This window comes from Typopeltis vanoorti, chromosome 12 (genome assembly GCF_054136105.1).
Source record: "Typopeltis vanoorti isolate ZY-2024b chromosome 12, IOZ_Tvanoo_1.0, whole genome shotgun sequence".
In the NCBI taxonomy this organism is placed as follows: domain Eukaryota; kingdom Metazoa; phylum Arthropoda; class Arachnida; order Uropygi; family Thelyphonidae; genus Typopeltis; species Typopeltis vanoorti.
This window is the reverse complement of record NC_143560.1, coordinates 102,760,938-102,781,742: the sequence shown is the minus strand read 5'-3', so window position 1 is coordinate 102,781,742 and position 20,805 is coordinate 102,760,938. Positions and strand designations below refer to the sequence as shown.

The 20,805-nt window shown below is 34.5% G+C and overlaps 1 protein-coding gene across 6 annotated transcripts in view; it reads right to left on the bottom strand.

Annotated features, from left to right (window-relative positions):
- LOC150101081 (uncharacterized) overlaps window positions 1-20,805 on the bottom strand; it is an 84,938-nt gene that overhangs the window by 11,623 nt on the left and 52,510 nt on the right. For all 6 annotated transcript variants that reach the window (XM_090401324.1, XM_090401322.1, XM_090401323.1 and 3 more), the window contains one exon: window positions 11,272-11,372. In XM_090401324.1, coding sequence (XP_090257450.1) covers window positions 11,272-11,372 — 101 coding nt within the window. The remainder of the gene's footprint in view (window positions 1-11,271; window positions 11,373-20,805) is intronic.

Sequence of the window (20,805 nt, the reverse complement as noted above, 5' to 3'; positions counted from 1 at the left end):
GATGTTCGGCTTGTGTGCTGCTGCTCTTCCATGTGAAAACCCAATAAACCGGTTATTTTTGTACGGTATTAGTGCTCGCCATGGTGTTACTGGCACTCTAGAACTCATCACAATGGTCTGTGCCAACTGTAGCTGGTTTTTGAATGCAACACCCATTTTAACATCCTCCTATCCTCGTCAGTCATTTTTGGTGGCTGCCTTGGGTGTTTTCCTGCACTAGTGATGCCAGAATGTCTCCATTTGTTGATCGCATTGCCAACCATTTATTTTGGATGCTCCGGTTGAGCAGCAATGGCATATATGGACATGCCACCAATGTGACAGCTCACAATGACACCTCTCTAAGTCACTGAGTTCACGTCATAATGCCATACCACCTGTATTCAACTGCTATGATGAAGTACTGCTTTCTACTATTTACACACCAGTTTTTACATTATTAAAAGCCCATGTGCAGATAGTAGGAAGTCACCCCCTGTTATTTGAAGTTATGAAATGTTCCATAACTTCAAATAGCAGGGGCGTCCAGACAATTATTGGTAGATAGTGTATATAAATTTAATAAAAATAAATAAATATATATATATATATGGGTGTGCGTATGTATGTATGTATGTATAAATAAATAAAAGTATGACTGCACTTGCTTACATTATAAGATGGTCAATGTCCTGTTTTTGAGATTATTTTTCATGCTTAAAAACTTAAGTCACCTACTTAATAAAGTGTCAAATACATAATATAGGATAATTTTAGATATCACTATAAACGACTTTCATTAAGCAGTTATATTTATTAAGTCATTTTGCCCATAACTCACTGTCTCATCATGTTATGATATAAAATCATCACAGGGTTTATTTCCAAGATATTATGACAATCTAACACAATATTTCATGACTAAATTCTGACCCCCCCCTTTCCTAAAGTGATCCATTATTTGTGAAGACTATGCTCTCCTAAAGCTTCGAACTGTAATCTGTTAAATCTTGGGCTTCCAATGGGTGTGTTTTCTGTCAATTTTGCCTGAAATACCTGTTTTGCTAATCTTTCATTAAGTCAGTTTGCCCATAACTCACTGTCTCATCATGTTATAATGTAAAATCATCATGAGAGTTTATTTCCTAGATATTACGACAATATAACAATCTTGCATGACTAAATTCTGATCCCTCCCCCCCACAAAGCAAACCATTATTTGTCAAGATTATGCTTTCTTAAAGCTTCGAACTGTAATCAACAACATCTTGGGCTTCCAATGGGTGTTTTTTCCTGGAAATTTTGCTTGAAATACTTGTTTTGCAAATCTTTCACTTCCCACTGAATACTCAGTAACATCGAGTGAGCATCTCTGCTATTCCATACAACTTTTACTTAACTAGTTTCATTTCATTTCTATTTTCCAAGTTTTTGTCTTTTTATTGCTTATTTTCATACCAAATTTGTAATAGTAAGTATTTAACATGGCTAAAGACTTGCACATTTATTTAAGAGAATATAGAAGATAAACCAAATCCCATCAGAACTCTGGAAAGCAAACGACTTTAAAATTCCTTACCACACTTTTCAACAAAATCATTAAAACAGGAGAAATAACAGAAGATTGGAGAACAGGAATTATCATACCAATTTACAAGAAAGGTGATAAGAAAAACTACAGACCAATCACATTACTCAGCAATGCTTACAAAATATTTACAAGAATCTTACAGAACAGAATAAAGAGCACATATGAAATCATTCTTAGTGAAGAACAGGCAGGGTTCAGAAAGAATCGCTCCACATTGGATCAGATCTTCATAATACAAAGACTAGCAGAATTATACTGGGAACATAACAAAATATCTATCACTTTTTAAACAGGCATTCGACTCAATAAACAGAGCAACCTTATTAAGAATATTAAAACAAACAAATCGATGAAGATACCCTAAACTTCTTAGAAAAATATTATAGTCTCACAGAAGCAATAATTAAATTCAATAGTATAACAACAGATAAAATACACGTCAGTAAAGGAGTAGCCTAAGGATGTCCCATCTTCCCATACCTTTTTAACATCTACCTAGAGGATATGGGTAACCAAGCTTTGAAAGGAGAAAAAGGGGTCAACCTAAAATGGTTATAACCTTAATAACATAAAATATGCAGATGACATTGTAATGATAGCAGACACAAAAGAAAAATGGTGAACCTAATAACCAAACTAAATGATACTGCTAAAGAATACAGCATGACCATAAATACAGACAAAAAGAAAATCTTAATAATTGGAAAAAAAACAAAGAAAAACTAAACTTCTCCTTGAATGGATCAACAATTGAACAGGTAAAACAATTCAACTATTTAGGAACAGTAATAACAGAACACCTAGATACCATGACCACTATTAAACACAGAATATCGACTGCATGGTCATCATTTAATAAGTTGGTAAAATCTGGAAAAATAATAAAATCTCCAAACCTCTAAAAATAAAAGTATATAATGCAATTATAATACCCACTGTGCTATATGCTTCAGAAACTTGGACACTCAAGAAGACAGAGATACGAAAATGGAAGGCTTTCCAGATGAAATATCTCAGAAAAATAAATAAAACAAAATGGACAGAAAAGAAAACAAATGAAACTGTAAGACAAGACCTAAAATATACAGAATCATTAATCGAAAAGATCAAAAGAAGACAACTTCAGTGGTACGGACATGTCGAGAGAATACCACAAAAAAAAAAACTACCCAAACTTGCTCTGTATGAATAAAAGAAAAAAAGGAAGACCAAGAACTAAATGGATAACAACAACAAAGATCAACTCTGGATTGCAAACATATAGACAACTCACCAAGCAAGAAATCGAGATTCCTGGAGGTTGTTGTGAAAACATGGAAGACTCAACCTGTCCCTGACAGAGAGGACAGCAAGTAAGAAGATAAGGTGCATAAAGAATTAATCTAATATCTCCTATTTAAATACCACACTCCTTCATAATGTGAATTGTAAAGATTATAAGTTACATGAGATAGCAAACAATTCTACCACACACCTGATTTAAATCAATATTTGTGTATATCCTTCAATTCTAATTGCTAGTTTGTAACGTAGATATAAGTTATGTCATGCCCTCTATCAAGTACAAAGATCAATTCGATTTGATTACAAAAATCTAGTGTTTTGAATAGTTTTTCTCTTCATTCTATACATCTTTAGCATCAAGAAAACTGAAACACAGAACCTATTATGCACATGATTTCTTGACTATCTTAAAGTAAAAAGGATTATGACAATCCTGATTTGGCTAAAATCAAGTTTCTATCCAACAATATTTCTAAGAGCCTATTCTAACATGTGCTTGCACAAATCTTACTCATTGAGAGCTCTCTAATCCTTTGAAATTTAACCAGATTTAAAAAAAAAATCCCATCCTGTTTTGACCAAAATGTTATATAATAGAAACACAATATGGCAAACACCACTATAATGAAATGCTGCTCTATGACTAATGTGACCAATATGTCCCATTTTGTTGTCCTGGGAATCCCATCTGGTTTAGCATTTGTTCCAGGTTTTTTTTTTTTTTTTTTAATGCTTTTCTTTTTTTTACCTGACATTTCCCTGGCACAATATAACACTTCTTTTTAAATACAGCATGCAGAATGCTAACTAATAAAATTAAGTGCATTAAAATATGAGCAGCTAGGGACAAAGGGTGGTGGGAGAAGTATTGAACACTGCTACCCTGCCAGCCACTTGCTATCTCTTACTGCACCTCTTGTCACAACCTGTAAGATGCACACAAGGCTTATAAGATAACCATCAGCAGTATCCATAGAAAACATTGGAAATAATGCTTGGATATAGGTGAAATATGTGTGGGAAACAGAGACTGAACAGTCCTACCAAAGAGTGCATAGGCCAACAATCTTGAGGTGTTGTCATTATAGAGAGGACTTTTCATTTAGATCAAATGACCGGTCTTCTGCATGGTCAAAGTATGCAACAATAGCTGTTTATACATTATAGTTCCATTAGAAGTAGAACTTTTCAAATAGTTAAATGTTTTATATCTGTGTGATCAGACGCTTCCAACAGAAAATCAGTTAGGTTAATTCCAATAACAGTTTCGATTCCTTTATCCAATTAATGGAATCAGAGGAAAGCATTTAAAAGCTCATGCTGTTGAAAGTGACATCTGGCATTGTGAATGTCATTGCAGATTGAGCTAAAAAAATACAACATTGAAGATAAAATTATGTTTTTGCAATGATTATACAAACACATATTTTGGTGGAGTACAGTATCATGGCAAAAATGTGTTCTAACTAAATTAAAAAAACTTATGGGGAAAAAATGTACCTGGAATTGGATGTGGTGCACACAATTCATAATTACATCAAAACAAGCTGTGATATAATAGACCATTCTACCAATTGAAATAGAAGATTTGTCAAAATTTACAAATATATTCATACGAGGGTTGTTCAATAAGTAATAAGAGTAATTTTACTGTCGCGAAACCACTCATCACAATATTAATTTCTGTGGAATAAAGAAATGTTGCTGTCTGTATTAATAAAAGAGGTTGATAGATGGCATATATGGGCTGATGTGCCAGAGTGTCATGTGACTAAACGCAAGCTTTGTTTCGGCGCGCCTACGAGCCGCGACCAGTCGTCGAAATGGAAGCATCCTTGGAACAGCGTTATGCAATTAAATTTTGTGTGCATTTGCAAAAATCGGCATTGGACACTTTTAACATGATACGCGAAGCTTTCCACGATGAAGCAATGTCAAGGGCAAGTGTTTTTCGCTGGCATAAAACTTTTAAGGAAGGAAAGCAAAATGTGGAAGATCTTGAACGTGAGGGAAGACCTTCAATGTCCATCACAGAGACAATGATCAACACAGCAGCGATTATCATCAAGGAGGATCGCAGAATTACAGTACGCCAGCTGCATGTTGTCCTGAATATTTCTGTGGGAAGTGTTCACTCAATCATGGCTGAACATTTGGGACTGAAACGTGTTTGCGCCCGATGGATTCCCAAACTCTTAACACCGGAGTAAATGCAGCATCGAGTGGATGTGTGCACAGAATGGAAAGAAAGACTGGAACAAGAAGGCGGCAACTTCTTAAAACACATCATTACAGCAGATGAAGCTTGGTTGTATCACTATGACCCTACAATGAAACAACAAAGCAGTGAATGGAAGCATCCATCTTCACCTACCCCCAAGAAAGCAAAAACTGTAAAATCAGCTGGTAAAGTTATGGCCATAATGTTTTTTTTAACTATGAAGGCATTGTTTACCAACATGCTGTAGAACCCGGGAATACTGTAAACGGCTCATACTATGCGGATATTTTACGGACAATGGTACAGCACGTCAAAAGGAAGCATCCATTGCTGAAGAATGGCTTCTTATTGCACCACGATAATGCAAGGCCACATATTGCTGGTGGTGTAGTGGATGTTTTGCAGAAGAACAACATAAATATCTTACCACACCCTCCATACCGTCCCGATCTTGCATCGTGTGATTTCTGGCTGTTTTCTCAGCTCAAGAAACCACTAAGAGGCCGCCATTTTGAAAGCAACAAAGCATGTGTAAAAGCTGTGGAGGCGGTTTTGAAAAAACTCAAAAAACGGGCTTTCACATGTGTTTAAGAAGTGGACGCAACATTGGGACAAACGCATCACATCTCACGGTAGTTTCTTCGAAAAAGACCATGTAAATGATGACGATTAAAGGTAATCTGTTTTCTGTATAAATATATTCTTATAACTTATTGAACAGCCTCCGTGTGTATATATATATATATATATATTATATATATATAATTTATATACAGAGTAAGTGGACTACAAAATTTTTGTGACCCAAGCTGATGTTGGATTCAAAAAATACTTCAGCATGGAAGTACACTCTTTTATTTTTGTTTCTGTCATCAATCAGATATTAGAAATGTTTGATCCTTTAATGAGTTACTTTCAAAATCAACCCAAGTTTCCTACAATAGTACTGAACTTTTTTTTTAAAAAAATGAGATCTCTAAATTGTGGTTGCATTTCATTCAAAATCACTTGGAGATCTTTAATTGGTATTCAACAAATGGAGTGCCAAAGAACTTCAACTTCTGAAGCTTTTAGTGAATTGCAATTATTGAAAACAAAGATTTCAAATAGGAAGACATTGAAATTTGTTCCTAGAAAAGCAAGGGAAGAATTGAAAAATTTAAATTATGAGAGCTAAAATGGTATAGAAGATTTAATTTTGGAATTCTCTAATTTTGCTTGAATATCTTAGCTTGTGAGAAAAATCTTTCGATGGAGCTTCTATTTTTAATTGGGTAAATTTATATGCACAGGAATGTAATTAAATTGAGGACTATATTTTGCAGCATCTAAATTTGATGACACGTTCAAAAGAATCATAAAGACAACTGATTTGACAAGCTTTGTCTTGTAAAAATATTTGTTCAAGAAAGGTACTCTCTGAATGAAGGCAAAAAGATATCTGAAAATATTTGGGCTCAAATATTTACACATTTCAAATATATATATATTATATATATATATATATGTTAAAGATGCTAAGCTATTTTAAACCTGGTCAGCTAGACTTGCAATACGTGCAGGTGATAACTTTACTTATTTGTCTGTTTGCTTACTTGGGAAATGGAGTAAAACCAGGTTCAAAATAGCTTGGCATCTTTAACATATATTATACCCAAGGTAAAAAACTTTCTACATATATCTCTCATCCTGAGATTTTTATTTAATAAGGTCAAAGCATCTTATGGTAATTTGTTTTGGTAAAATACTTATAAGCTCTGTCTTACTTAAATCTTGGTATTCCAAAGCCTGGCTCCCACTAATGAGACCTTAATAAAGGTCGAAACCGGTCTGGGTAGTGGCCCCTTGCCTTTAATACATAGCATCATACATCTCCTCAAGGCTTTGCATTAAGGGTAAATATTAAGAATAGTGATTAGAGCTTATTCTACCTTTACCACGAGTTGCCTTGAATTGCACTACTTTGCGGGTCAGCTAGACTTGCAATACGTGCAGGCGCAAACTTGACTTGTTTGTCTGTTTGCTTACTTGGGAAATGTTGTAAAACCAGGTTCAAAATAGCTTGGCATCTTTAACATATATTATACCTAAGGTAAAAAAACTTTCTACATATATATATATATATATAGAACTGAGAATATTCTCCATTTAGTAGAATTTGTTCTGAACTTACCAAGTACCCTCTGCACCTGTATTTTTTCAATTAAAAATAGTAGTCTACAGAGAAGTGTCAACTGAAAGCATTGTCAACAATTTCATATTTATTAACAATGAAATGCAACTCTGAAGACTGCAGACAATTTTATGAAAAAATTAATAAATAATACGATCATATTGGAAAAAAAAAATCCTTTTGAAAAAACAAGTAAGTTTTAGAGATAGATATGCCCAATAAAATAATTAAAGTATATGAATAGGTTACCAAGAACAATTATTCTGCTGTTATTTTTTAACATTTAGATAATCAACATAATGAATTTTATTTTTGACGACAGTTTTCTATAGAACTATTTGATAGGTCTAACGTATTGGTCAAAAATAAATATTTAAAAAAATATATAATTTTAATAATTTTTAATTCCATCTCAACCCACTCGCAAAAATGTCTGGTTTGGATGATAAATTATATGGTTAATCTAGCTATAATGAACTACAGAAAAATATCCTGGCCTAAGCTCCAGAGAACAAATGAAATTTCAAGCTCATTATTATAAACATTAAATGCTAAACACTTTCACAATATATATAGCAAAGGAATCAACATACTTCTGCAGGGAACAGAAGAAAGGAAATGGCAACACATTACACATCAAAGACAGAATATAAAGAATTGGCAGGAACCATACATAAAGCACACAAAATGACAACATGAAAATAAAGTTCAAATGAACATCATGTACCAGTACACATATGAAAGAACTAGAACATCATGAAATTATAATAATCTATAATTAATGTTTAAATTTCAAAAGGTTGCATGAGCTTAAATTAATATGTGCAAACTGTAAAAATTTAGCTCAAAAATTCTAAATCAGAAATTCAGAACTTTTTACCATATGAATGAAGTTGTTGAAACATAAAATGAGCTGCTAACCAAACAAATTTCATAACATTAAAAGTGAAGAAATATTGTATATTGTGCAACAAACTATTTCTTTAATTTACACTTCTAAAAGAAGAGTATCAATTTATGAAGCTGTCCAAATCAGGTAGATCAGCGCTTCCCAAACTGTGGGCCGCGGCCCCCCTTGGGGGCCGTAGGTTTTGTTGAGGGGGGCCGTGAAATAATGAAATCAAATTTAAAATGTTTTAAGACTAAGTAGATTTTTTTATTTTAAAAGAAACGTCTTTAACTTTTATTATTTTTTATATTTTAATGGAAAAATTCACACATTGGTGTTGGTTCACAAACTTTGCTTCCTGCGTATTTCGGAGCTTAATGAATATTAGTAAATATTGTTTATTCATATGTTTCATTTCAAAGCAGTGGTTAATTGTATTTACTTCTAATGCTCTCCAGGGAAGCTCCAAATCTTCCTGTCCCTTTCATCACGTATTCGTAATCAGGGACTGTTGATATTAACTTTATATACATATCAAAACTCGTTTTATATTATCACTGTCATCTGAGCTAGTTTTCTGTTACCAATAAAAGTTTTGCATATACTTCACACATGAAAAAAAGCTTAAACAATTTCATGTGGGGAGATAGTAACTTGCTTGCAGTGTTAAACAACACCCCTCCCTAACAGCCACTATACTGAAGAGGCAATAAAAACAAGTCCTTTTATTATGCCAGTGAATAACTTATGAGGAGTCTGTGTAATATGTTTCTCAACAAATAGTGCCATTAGAGACAACTGGGATAAAAACACACTAATTAATGAATCACATGTCCCCTCATACAGAAACTATGCTGTATAGACTGAAACAAAACCATATGTTGCATGGGCAAACACAGTATCTAACTATAAACTATTGTTATTAATTAGACGTGTGTGAGTTCGATTTCCCAAGGCAGCAATAAAATTCAACCGAACGTGTTAAAACTAAGTAATATATATATATATATATATAATGAATGTTATGGCAGTTTCACATATGGAATTCGTTTGAAGAGAGTTAGCATTTCAACTCAATTGTCAACTATGCTTTTATCTTTCGGTTGCGCGATCTTTTGTTAATACCGCACCAATCATCTGCACATTTTAATAACCTGCTTTTGCTGTCTGTTTCGGGTTAGGCTTAATTACCGTAAAGGGAGAAAAGTCACAAAAGAGAAAAATGTTCCTGGTCCGGGGATTCCTTTATTCAGGTAATATTCACTAATTTCATGTTATCAGTCTGTGGTGTGCCAGTATCGGTAAGTGGTGATATTATTTGATCTATTCTACGTTAAAAATTTTAACCCTGAGATGGATAAGTGGCTGATAAAAAAAATATAAAAAATTCCTACGAACAACCAGAAGAAGCAGAAACAGAATCAAAAAAAGGACAGAATTTCATATTTTACCAGAACAGCCCGCATCGTCTTCAGAACCAAACGGTAAGAGGCAAAAAATGTAATATATGCATTTGATTTTTGCAATATTCGCTGTGTATGTTTTGTATCGAATATAAATACAATAAATATTATAATAATATATCTCTCTATTACGATTTTGTTTCGAGGGGGGCCGTGAAATATTTTAATTTTTGCAAAGGGGGCCCTGACATCCAGAAGTTTGGGAAGCACTGAGGTAGATGACATTTACACCAGGTATATATATCACCCCTCCCACACACACACACACAGACACAGAGAGAGAGAGACTAATGTTTATCTTTCTGTTCCCTTTCTCTTTGTAACTGGAGGTAACAAAGTTGATTGACTTGGATTCAAATTATTTTTTAATTTAATGGTACAGACTGCACATATTTAGTTTATTATGAAAATTTCATAGCTGACATTAATTTAAGCTAATGCGATATTTTGAAATTTAAATATTAAATTTCGCTTACAATGAGTAAGTGAAACAATTCAAACTGTAAAGAACAAATGATCTAACAACCTGATCTGGTGTCCTCTAACGTCGGGTATATATTTATAAAAAAAATTATGGGTGTATAGGAGTAAACCTCAGAAACTCTCTCCCAAATTTTTGGCAAATTAATGCAACCGTACTTGTTCATGTTAGGAGAATGCCTCGTAGCCATTGCTGACCCTAAAATAACACAATGAAAAAAAAAAAAAAAAACATTTTACATCCATATCTCATAGAAGTTAATGAGAAAGTGCGCATACTACATCAGTGCTTCCCAAACTTCTGGATGACAGGGGCCCCCTTTGGAAAAATTACAATATTTCACGGCCTCCCTTGAAAAAAAATCATAATATGGAACATACATAGCAAATATTGCAAAAATCAAATATTACCCTTTTAGCATCTTACATACACATTTGACATGGCACATTATCTCAATTTTTATATAGATAGATCTATTGTTATTGTACATTTGCAGTACAAGCACATGAAACGTAAAACGATTAGTAATAAAGAAAGAATTAAAAACATAAAAAGAAGTTTAATAACAATTTAATGTGATGGATGTGTTTCAATACTGCTACACAAAAAGTCAGTATCAGGTGAAATATTTGAAACTGCAATTCTTAGATTTCTGCTTTGAAATGAAACTTATAAATAAGCATATATTTACTAATATTCATTAAGCACCAAAATACGCAGGAAGCAAAATTTGTGAACTTGCACCAATGTGTGATTTTTTTCCATTAAAAAATAAAAAAATAACAAAAAAGAAATAATAAATAAAAATTAAATACGTTTCTTTTAAGATAAAAAATCTACTTAGTCTTAAAACATTTTAACTTTGTTTTCATTACTTCACGGTCCCCTCAACAAAACCTACGGCCCACAGTTTGGGAAGCGCTGCACTACATCTGAATGGGTGGTTAACAGAAATGTGTTTTGCCAGATTGCAATAATAAAACTGCAGTAGGAGAAATTTGTGTGTACATCAAATCACTTTTTTCAAAACTGCTCTACGGGTTACCTAAGTGATACAAAAAACTTATGATATAAGTTATATCACAAGAGAGAAAGCTGAATTTTATTGAAATGTGCAACCTATTTAGGTATACTGCAACTATTCTAATATACTTTACAGATTTCTCTCTCAAATGCACATATAAACTTACCAATTTTTTCCCAGAAGGATCATAATAATAGATGTCACTTCCTATATTTACATTCTTAACCTTCTGTTTCTTACTTCTGCGTACAATTTCTCGTGTCCAACCTGTAAGAATATTTTAATTCAAATTACACTTGCATTTTAAAGAGTTATTACAATAAATATCCTTTAGGAGAATCCATTCCAAAACTATGTTCTTTACAACTTAACATTAAAAATAAAATTTCTTCTACGAACACTTCATGTACCCTTGAACATATGCTAATTGCTGTATTTTAATTGATATAAGCTGACATTATGAAAACATTATTTATTAATAAAATTTTTACATTCATGAGCATTAACGGTGGAATTTGTCCATTTTTCAAATCACATCTTTAGTATAATTTGAAAAATCTGTGATGATGATGATGATGCTAAGTGAAACTTATAAATAAAAAAAAAAGTGTTCTTTATTTATAAGTCATTTATATACTTAAATCACTATTAACACAAAGAATGAATATAGTATATTCATTCTTTGTTTTACAAAATGGCAGTAAACTTTATTTTTATGGTAAAATAATGATGACAAACCTTTCTCAATTATTTCATTAATTTTTTTTATGTACTGAAAGTACAATAGAAGTAATGAAATTACTTCTACGTAGGATGTAAATGTGTCTAGGATACATTTATATCCTACTTAGAAGTACTTCCAACAAATATAATGCATCTTGTAAATAAAAAGTGAAAAGTTAGATGAAATTTCGATATACAGGGTGTTCGGGATAAATTTGACAGTTTCGTAAGGAAAAAGAAAATCTTCTTTGTATCTATTAAATTTAATGAATTGACAAAAAAACATTACAGGCAGAGTTAATTACAATACTATCAACAAGATTTACTCAAAATAACCACCATTAGCATCGATCACAGCTTCAATTCTGCTTCGGAACCTCGAACAAGCTGATGCTACAGTCTCCCTGGGAAGGGCCGCAAAAACTGTTTTAATTTTATCCATTAACTGGGCTTTTGTATTACTGGAAGTGCGATTGGTGTCTTTTTCAACTGCGCCCCATACAAAATAATCCATGGGGTTAAGGTCTGGGGAGTTTGGAGGCCAAACATTTGGACTGGTGAAGTCGTAGAAATTTTCAGACAACCATTTTTGACTTTTCCCAGAGGTGTGGCAAGGGGCCGAATCCTGCTGCCATACATACGGCCTACCATTGGCTACCCTTGTTATCCAGGGCTTGACTACAGTTAGCAACTCCACGAACAAAGCCCGAATTCCAATGCCAGGGTTCTTCAACACCTGTTACTGCAGATTTGCGAGGAATTCTGCTGTACGAACGCAATCAGATCGTCTGCTAGGGATCTTTCTTCTTGCTACATCCTCGTAGTCACCATTGCAAGTCTCTAGTTCATGCCTGATTGTTTTTACTGTATTCAGGGAGCATTGGGCAGCAGTCGTAATATCCTTATTTTGATGGCGGGCACGAATCATCATGATACAAGTTATTCTCTTCCATGATTCAGGTGGGTTCCAGCTATCCATCCTTTCTGACATCTTGTATATGAATGAAGAAGGGTCCAAACTTTTAAATGAAGAGAAGTGTGTGTTAATACATGTAACTTACGGAAAAATATAATTAATTATAAATATGTCAAATTTATCCCGAACACCCTGTATAGCTATTGGAATTTCAGAGGGAGAATTTACATTCTATTACCATTGCTGGCTTAGTGGATAATGCTCCTGCTTCCAAAAGATGGCGGGGTTTAAATCTTAACCTGTGGGCATTCATGCCCAGGACAATTATGATATCACTACATGGAGATAGTTCACGTGGTTAGCCTAGTGGCTGTACGCTTCGCAACCATATGCCTGGGGAAGGAGTGTCCTGGGTTCGATTCCTGTTGGTGACGTGAGGAGTTGAAGGATCTTCCTCAGCCATAGCTAAGTTAGGCGGTCTTGGGCATGGACAGCAGGATTTTTTTCCCAGTTTATCCTGGGGTTTTTCATCCCGCAAACAGGACCCGCAAAAATACAGGATACAGCCATAGGATATATAGACGAAGACAGAAGAGGAGATGGGCAACATTTGTCTTAATTCACCGCCCATTAGACATTCATGGCTCAGCCATGAGTGACCCAATGGTCCATTAAGCACTATGGGAGAGATAGATAGATAGACATGGAGATATTATATCATTACTAATTTCCACTGTTATCTGTGAGGGCTCCAGTAATGTCATATCTTAAATTTCAGTCTCTTCTAAGGCACTTCTGTTTCAAATCCACCTCTGGGTCTTCTTCCTGTCATCATGAGAAAAAAAAAAAAGCTTGTTTTGATAATCTCTCTCTCTCATTCTCTTTAAGTAACCATACAATCTGAGATCACCTCTGGTCATATGTTCCTTTCTAATATCCTCAATTTTAATATGATTCTGCTATTGATGCCATCTATTAATTTTACTAATCTATGGTTTCTAGTCCTTGATCAAGTGTTTTATTTCTAATACATCTCTCAGATCCATCAAGTTAAAATTGGTTTAAACTGTCTTCTGCACAGCTAGTTTAGTATTTTGCGAGTTTTTCTCTTATTCTGAGTATATTTATTCAGTTGACTTCCTACCACATCAGCTTTGCTAATTCTATTGTCTATTAATATATTTAATGTATGAAATAAGAGACCAAGGAATAATAATTTAATGTATGGAACTTGCAAAACACTAAAAATTTCACCTAAATAGCTGAACTGTTTTACTTGCTCTACAGGTTCTCCATTCAAGATGCAGTTCATGTTTTCAGTGTTTCTGCTTATTTTTATACTCTGTCTTTTTATTAATGATTTTCTTGTCAAATTTATTACAGCAGTTGTTCAATTTAGTTGGAGACTCCTGCAGACTTATATTGGATTTATTTGGGAGTGTAACATCATCTGCATAGAGTAGAGAATTAACATCTCCAATTATGATAAAGTTTAATGCACGTTCCATGGTGAGCTATAATCATGCAAGCCCTTTGTTAAATTTTTCTCAAATTTGCGAGTCCCTTGTCCCTGTTTATTTTTTTTTCAAAACATATTAAGACAAACTCACACGGTAACCAAGAATTCAAAATCATGAACTATACATTTGTAAAATGGCTATAATAAAAACAGTTCAAAAGATCCTCCATAAAAATACCACTAAAAACAAAAAAGATTACAAGAATGCCATAGCCATACCCTATGTTAGAGACATTTCAGAGAAACATTACATAAATACAACATCAAGATTACCTTCAAACAACCCCCTGACAAAATTAAGAAATTTACTCAGTTCTTCCAAAGATCCTCTTCTACACCTGCGTGGATAGGCTTATGTGTTCGTCACACATGTTGAATTGTATTTAAACGGTATTAATGAAAACACAGATTGATAAGAAAATAACCATTTATTAACTTAAAGGCTAATATTTCGCTGGTATTATATCCAGCATCTTCAGAGCACACACAAACAAAGTTTGTTTGTGTGCTCTGGATGCGAGATAACCACAATCCGGTGTAACAATGGGCTAGTATAAGTAATTGCAGCATGCAACACAAGACTAAAGTCCTAATATGGTGCCATCTAAGTTAAAAAAAAGAAAAGAAAAAGTAGTCCAAAGTTTTGAAAAAAATATAGTAGTCTTTGAAAGTTTTGAAAAATAGCAGTCCAAAGTTGTGAAAAAAAAAAAAATATTAATTTGGCCTTAGGATGACTATCTCCCAAATCTTTGGTAGATTTATACAGCCATACATACTTGTTAAAGTTTGGAGTATGTTTTAAGGCTTCTGTTGATTCCAGGAACAACCTCTCTGACTTGTAGAAGCTCCTGTGCAGTACTTTTGTTTTTATCCAATTGATCCTGTGTGCTGGGGTATCCAAAGCATGGTCTGCAAGACCCGACTTACCATAGCAAAAGTGCCGGATATATTTTTTGTATTCACTGAGGCAATGTCCACAGTTCTTCCTGTCTGTCCATAGTAGACTTGATGACATGAACAGGGCACTTCATAGACTCCAGGATGTGATAAAGGAGTGAATCTATCCTTAGGTGAATGGATGAGAGTTGCCAATTTCACATAAGCTTTAAATACGGTGTGCAGTTGGTGTTTGTTAAGCACCCTAGATATCTTTTCAGATGTGCCTTTAATATATGGGATGGTGATAGTTTTGTTGTAGTCTTCTGTGGTAGATAGTGGGGGGGGGGGGAATTTCTGGATATCATTTAGTGTTTTATCTATCTTATGGGGATTATAGCCATTGGTTAGGAAGGTGTGACGCAGGTGACAAAGTTCAGCAGTGAGAGCAATGTCATTGGAGCAGATTGCTCTAGCTCTATGAATTAGTGTTTTTAAGATACCATATTGTTGAGAAGGGTGATTGTGTGATTGTTTGTGCAAATATCTCCCTGTATGTGTGGGTTTTCTATAAACCGAAAATTATAAAGAACTTTCTGGAAGACGTGTGATCAGTGTGTCCAGGAAGTCATTGGCTTCTAGTTCCATTGTAAAGTGAATATTAGGGTGCTGTCTATTTAGATGCACTAAAAAAAATGTACTCAATGTGTCTGGGCCATTTGGCTAAATAGCAAACACATCATGTCTTGTGTTGCACGCTGCAATTACTTATACTAGCCCCACTGTTACACCAGATTGTGGTTGTTTCGTATTTGTAACAAACTTTGTTTGTGTGCTCTGAAGATGCTGGATATAATACCAGTGAAATATTAGCTTTTAAGTTAATAAATACAGTATTTTCCAGTGTATATAAGACGCACCAGAAATTTAATACAATTTTCTGGAAAAAACCTAAACTTTACCTAAACCAAAACAATGCTCACAGGCTACTTTGACTGCATGTGTACGAATCATTTTTGTTGAAATGGCAATGCCATTTTGTCAATTTTCTTGCGCCCATTTCAAAACTTTGGTCTCTAGTTCTGGCCACTTCGCAATTTTTCCACGTTCTGCAAGCTTTTCATTATGCAAATTGTACAAAATCTCCTTCTGACCATGCCAAGTTCTAATCATTTTTTCTGTAGGCAGAGGTCCAAAATGTCTTTCAGCTTCCCTATTCCCATGTTCTTCCGCATATTTTACAACCTGCAATTTGTAACTTGAAGTATATGAATGTCGCCTGTTTTTTTCCATCACTAAAATCTACGGGGAAATATCTCAACACGTCAACTCAATACTGATAAGCATCGGTAACTGATTATTCGGATAAGATATTATGAAACTTGAATAGGGACTCCCCGTTCTTAGTCAATGATGCGCTAGAAGTCACGTGAAGGTCACGCATCAATTTGATTGCACCATTAACCACCTACAAAGATCTTGGAACATAAAAGGGAGTGTGTATGACTTTGAAAAGAGGAAACAATCTTTACCTTCATTATATGACACATCCCATTTTTAAGATGAATTTTTAAGGTAGAAAAGTGCGTCTTATACACCGGAAAATACGGTAGTTATTTTCTTCCACACCTGGCCCACCCAGGGGTTTTACAAAATCCAATGTATATCTAACCTATCCCACACAGGGGGAAACAGGATGCACTATCCTAATCAGAAAAGAATGAACACAAACGACACATAAATACCTCCGTTATGGATAAACAGGCCTATCAGACCATGCACTCCAAACATACCAACCATAGAATTGACTGGAAAGGCACCAAGTCCGTGCACCACACCAAAACCTGGTTTGAGAGAAAATTCAAAGAAGCATATGAAATGCTAAAACACAATCCAAACTTGAACAAAAATGACGGACTAATCATTCCAAGATTGTGAAGGACCCGTCTGCAACCCGAATAAGCCCAGAAGAAAACCTCAATACGAGAGGACTTTAGAAATGTTTAATATAGTTCTGTTTTTAATTAATTTATTTTTTAATATTATTAATTTTTTTTTTCCCACTAGAGGTCAAGCTAGATAAAAGATTAATAAGCAGCTTAGATTCATTTTAACTTTGTAAAGTGCAGTGACATGTAGCTTGTATCTTATACATATGTATTTTCCTGATGATGACCTCAATACAGAGGTCAAAATGTCGAATGTATTAATTTCCTAATATTAAGTAAAGTAATTATTTTACACGTGTGTTGTGTCTCCATAAATTCTATGAATATACGGTCTTGATAATACTTCCCCTGAATGTTTTCTGCCGATGTACTGTCAACTGCTGGTTTCATGATCAATGTTTATTTATTTCATATGAGGTTCTCCCTTTCCTCCCCCATCCCTTAGGATGGATTGAGCCCTCTTAAATGTATGCATTTTTTGGGGCCAGTTTGTCTGTTCTGAGAGACGAAAAACCATCTACTGCATGAGACTGGCTAACTCACCTTTAGTTGAAAGAGACCAGATTAGGGTTCCTCACGTCATGGACGGGAATTGAACCTTGATCTTTTTGACCAAAGGGCTTAGTCTATACTGACTGAGCTACAGAGACTCAACGTTCAAGGTAATTACTCCAGACATTCAGAATATCATTATCTGCGTTTTTTTTCATGTTATTATGAAACTTGAATAGGGACTATTCAAGTTTCATAATTGATTCTTTTAGAGTAATCTTTCCTCCATTTCTAAGCTTTTCCAATAGCTTCAGAATATTTTGCTAGTTTGCTGATATTTATTTTCTATGTTCCCACCAAAGTGTTCCATGACTTGTTTAGCTAATTTTAACAGTGATCTGTTTTCTTGCATTTTCTTGGTATTCTTATAGAGCACAAGCTGAACTTTTAATGCACTTTCTTCTTTTCCTTGATTACCTCTAACTTCCTCAGTCCATGGAGTCCTGAGCTTTCTATCCTTACAGACGATCTCACCACATGCCTCTTTGGCTGAATTGTTTGATTCAGCCAAAGAGGCTGAATATAATGATATTATTATCTGAAACCTGCAGGGAGTCAAGGACTCATTGAGGGAGGCTATAAATCACCCAAACCAGCGGTCATACTTTCCCTTAAATTCATTCACACTAGATGCACTCACTACCATTAAAGGCAAACTATTCTACTCACTTTTCTGTGAGAGAAAAACCTACCTCTCACCCCTTTTTTGACTGTGAACAAACTAACTTCCATGGATTAACTCCCCTGTATTCTTTCCCCATCTTCCATATATTAAAAAATTTCAGATGATATCCTATAACACCCATTCAAAAGTATGTATATTTCTATCATATCACTCCCTCTTTCTCCTGTTAAGTAGTCTGTAATCCACATACTTGCAATCTATCCTCAATCTAAATCCCATAAATGTTTTTTGTAACAACTCTTCTTTGCACCCTTTCCACAGCTTGTTCATCCATATGGAATCCAGGAGACCAAATATGTACACAATAATCCAGGTGCTGCCTTATAGACGCAAAATGACTTCTTTATTCTTAGATGTCAAGGTTTGCTTCAACATCACAATTATCGGCAACTTTTGCTATGTGATGTTTGAACTTCAAATTCATGTCCACCTATTAATGTGCCAAGATCCCTTGCCTCCTCAGTTTCTTGTAACATAACCTCGCTAATATAATATGCAGCTGGAAATCTCATCATGCCAAAGTGCATAACTTTACACTTATTAACATTAAACTAACAGTCATTTTCTTTTGTCCAAATTTCCAGCCTATTCAAATAATTTGTAAGCGTTGAATATCAGTAGCATCCCTAACTGCCCTGCCTATTTTCACATCATGCAAACAATTACACATCTGATGTTAGACCCTGCTGCTGTCATTTAAATCTGGCACTCACATCCACTGTATACCACTTTTTTATATCTGTCTGTCAACCATCCCCTGATCCAAGTCAAGAGTTTTATAAAATATGAGCAAATTGCTAAAACATGACCTTTCTTTAGTAAACCCATGCTGCTCCTTACAGCGTATAGCATGTTTGTCCATTCATTTCTGTATGAGTTGTTACCAACTTCTCTAAAATCTTCACCAAGCCACAGATACTGATAGGTCGGTAGTTAGACACATTTTTGCACACCACCTTGTACAATGGAACCGTCATACACTCCTGTGGTATCGTTCCTGAGCTGAGACTCAAGTTACACAAACATGTGAAAAGCCTGGCTAATTCAGCTGAATATTCCTTTAGCAAACGGGCTGATATTCCATCTGTCTCTATTGATAAATTCTTATCCAGGTTATGCAACAGCTCTTTAACCTCATTTTCATTAACCTCTAACTCTTCATCCGCTGTACCAGTAGCACGGTGTGCCATGTTACATACATTGTTGATATATTATTGTTGAGATATAGCTTCCAACACTAGAGTACTATTTTGAATTCTAAAGTTATTTTCACATCCATTCTTTTCTTTTTTAGCTTGGAGCATAATGATAAAATTCTTTTGGATTGCCCCTTTAGCTGGATGGCCAATTTCTTTCTATGCTCCGATTTAGCTTTCCGCATAATACTCATTACTTTTCTGAGCTTTATACATTTCATAACTCCTCTCACTACTCTTATTCTCACGATATTCTTTCCGCATCATCTTCTTGTGGATCTCTTGCTTAATAAGATTGCACATCCATTTAAGCACTTTTTCAAAGATTCCCATGCATTGCTGACATTTTTCCCATTCAGTAACTGATACCATGGGACCAAAAATAGTATTCTCTTAAGTTGATTGTAATTTCCATCTTTGTAATTCACATCATGTAACTGTTCTAATCAGAACATCAATACAATTAGATACTTCTCAAGGAAGCACAGTGTGATCGCTGTCACCAACTGGTGGTAAAATAGCCATATTCTTAACAGAGACCCCTCCTGACATTATGAGCAAATCCACTCTTCGACCCCGAGTTCTTTCTTTCACATGCCACTTGAGAAAGTTGTCTTGCAACAATTCAATAAATTCCACTTCTTTTTTAAAATGAGATTTCTCATCTACCGAATCAATGTTTGGACAATTAAACTTACTCATGATGATCACTTGTTTGGGACTCATAAGGCCAAAATGGCAATGCATTTCATCGTCCCATGCAACTGAGCCACCAGATACTCACTCACTGCTATGTGGGAAATTGTTACCATCATTGTTTTCTTGTGTTTCTACCCTAACTGGACTAAAGTCATCTGATATCATTAGTAGTACTCCTCCTTCCCTTTTATATCTTCTGTCATTCATAAAAATAGTGTACCTATTACACTTGATCCCAGTTACCATATCTGATTCTTACAGCCAGGTTTCACTAATGCCAACGATCTTAGGCCACGTCATATTTAATGAAGCAATGAAGTAGACCACTTTATTTCTGATGTTTCTGGCATTTGTGTACAGACATAATAAATTACTACCTAACCAATTCTTATAATTAGATATGCAATCTATTTGGCCTTGTTGTACAACTTTCTTTTCCCTCTCCAGACAAATTTAAAAGGTCCAAACCCAAAGCACATCTTTCCATCCCTTTGTCACACAACAATGTTCAAAGACATTCATATCTTTATCACGTTTACATACCATAGCTGAAATTTCACACACATTTTTCTCATTCCTCCCTTG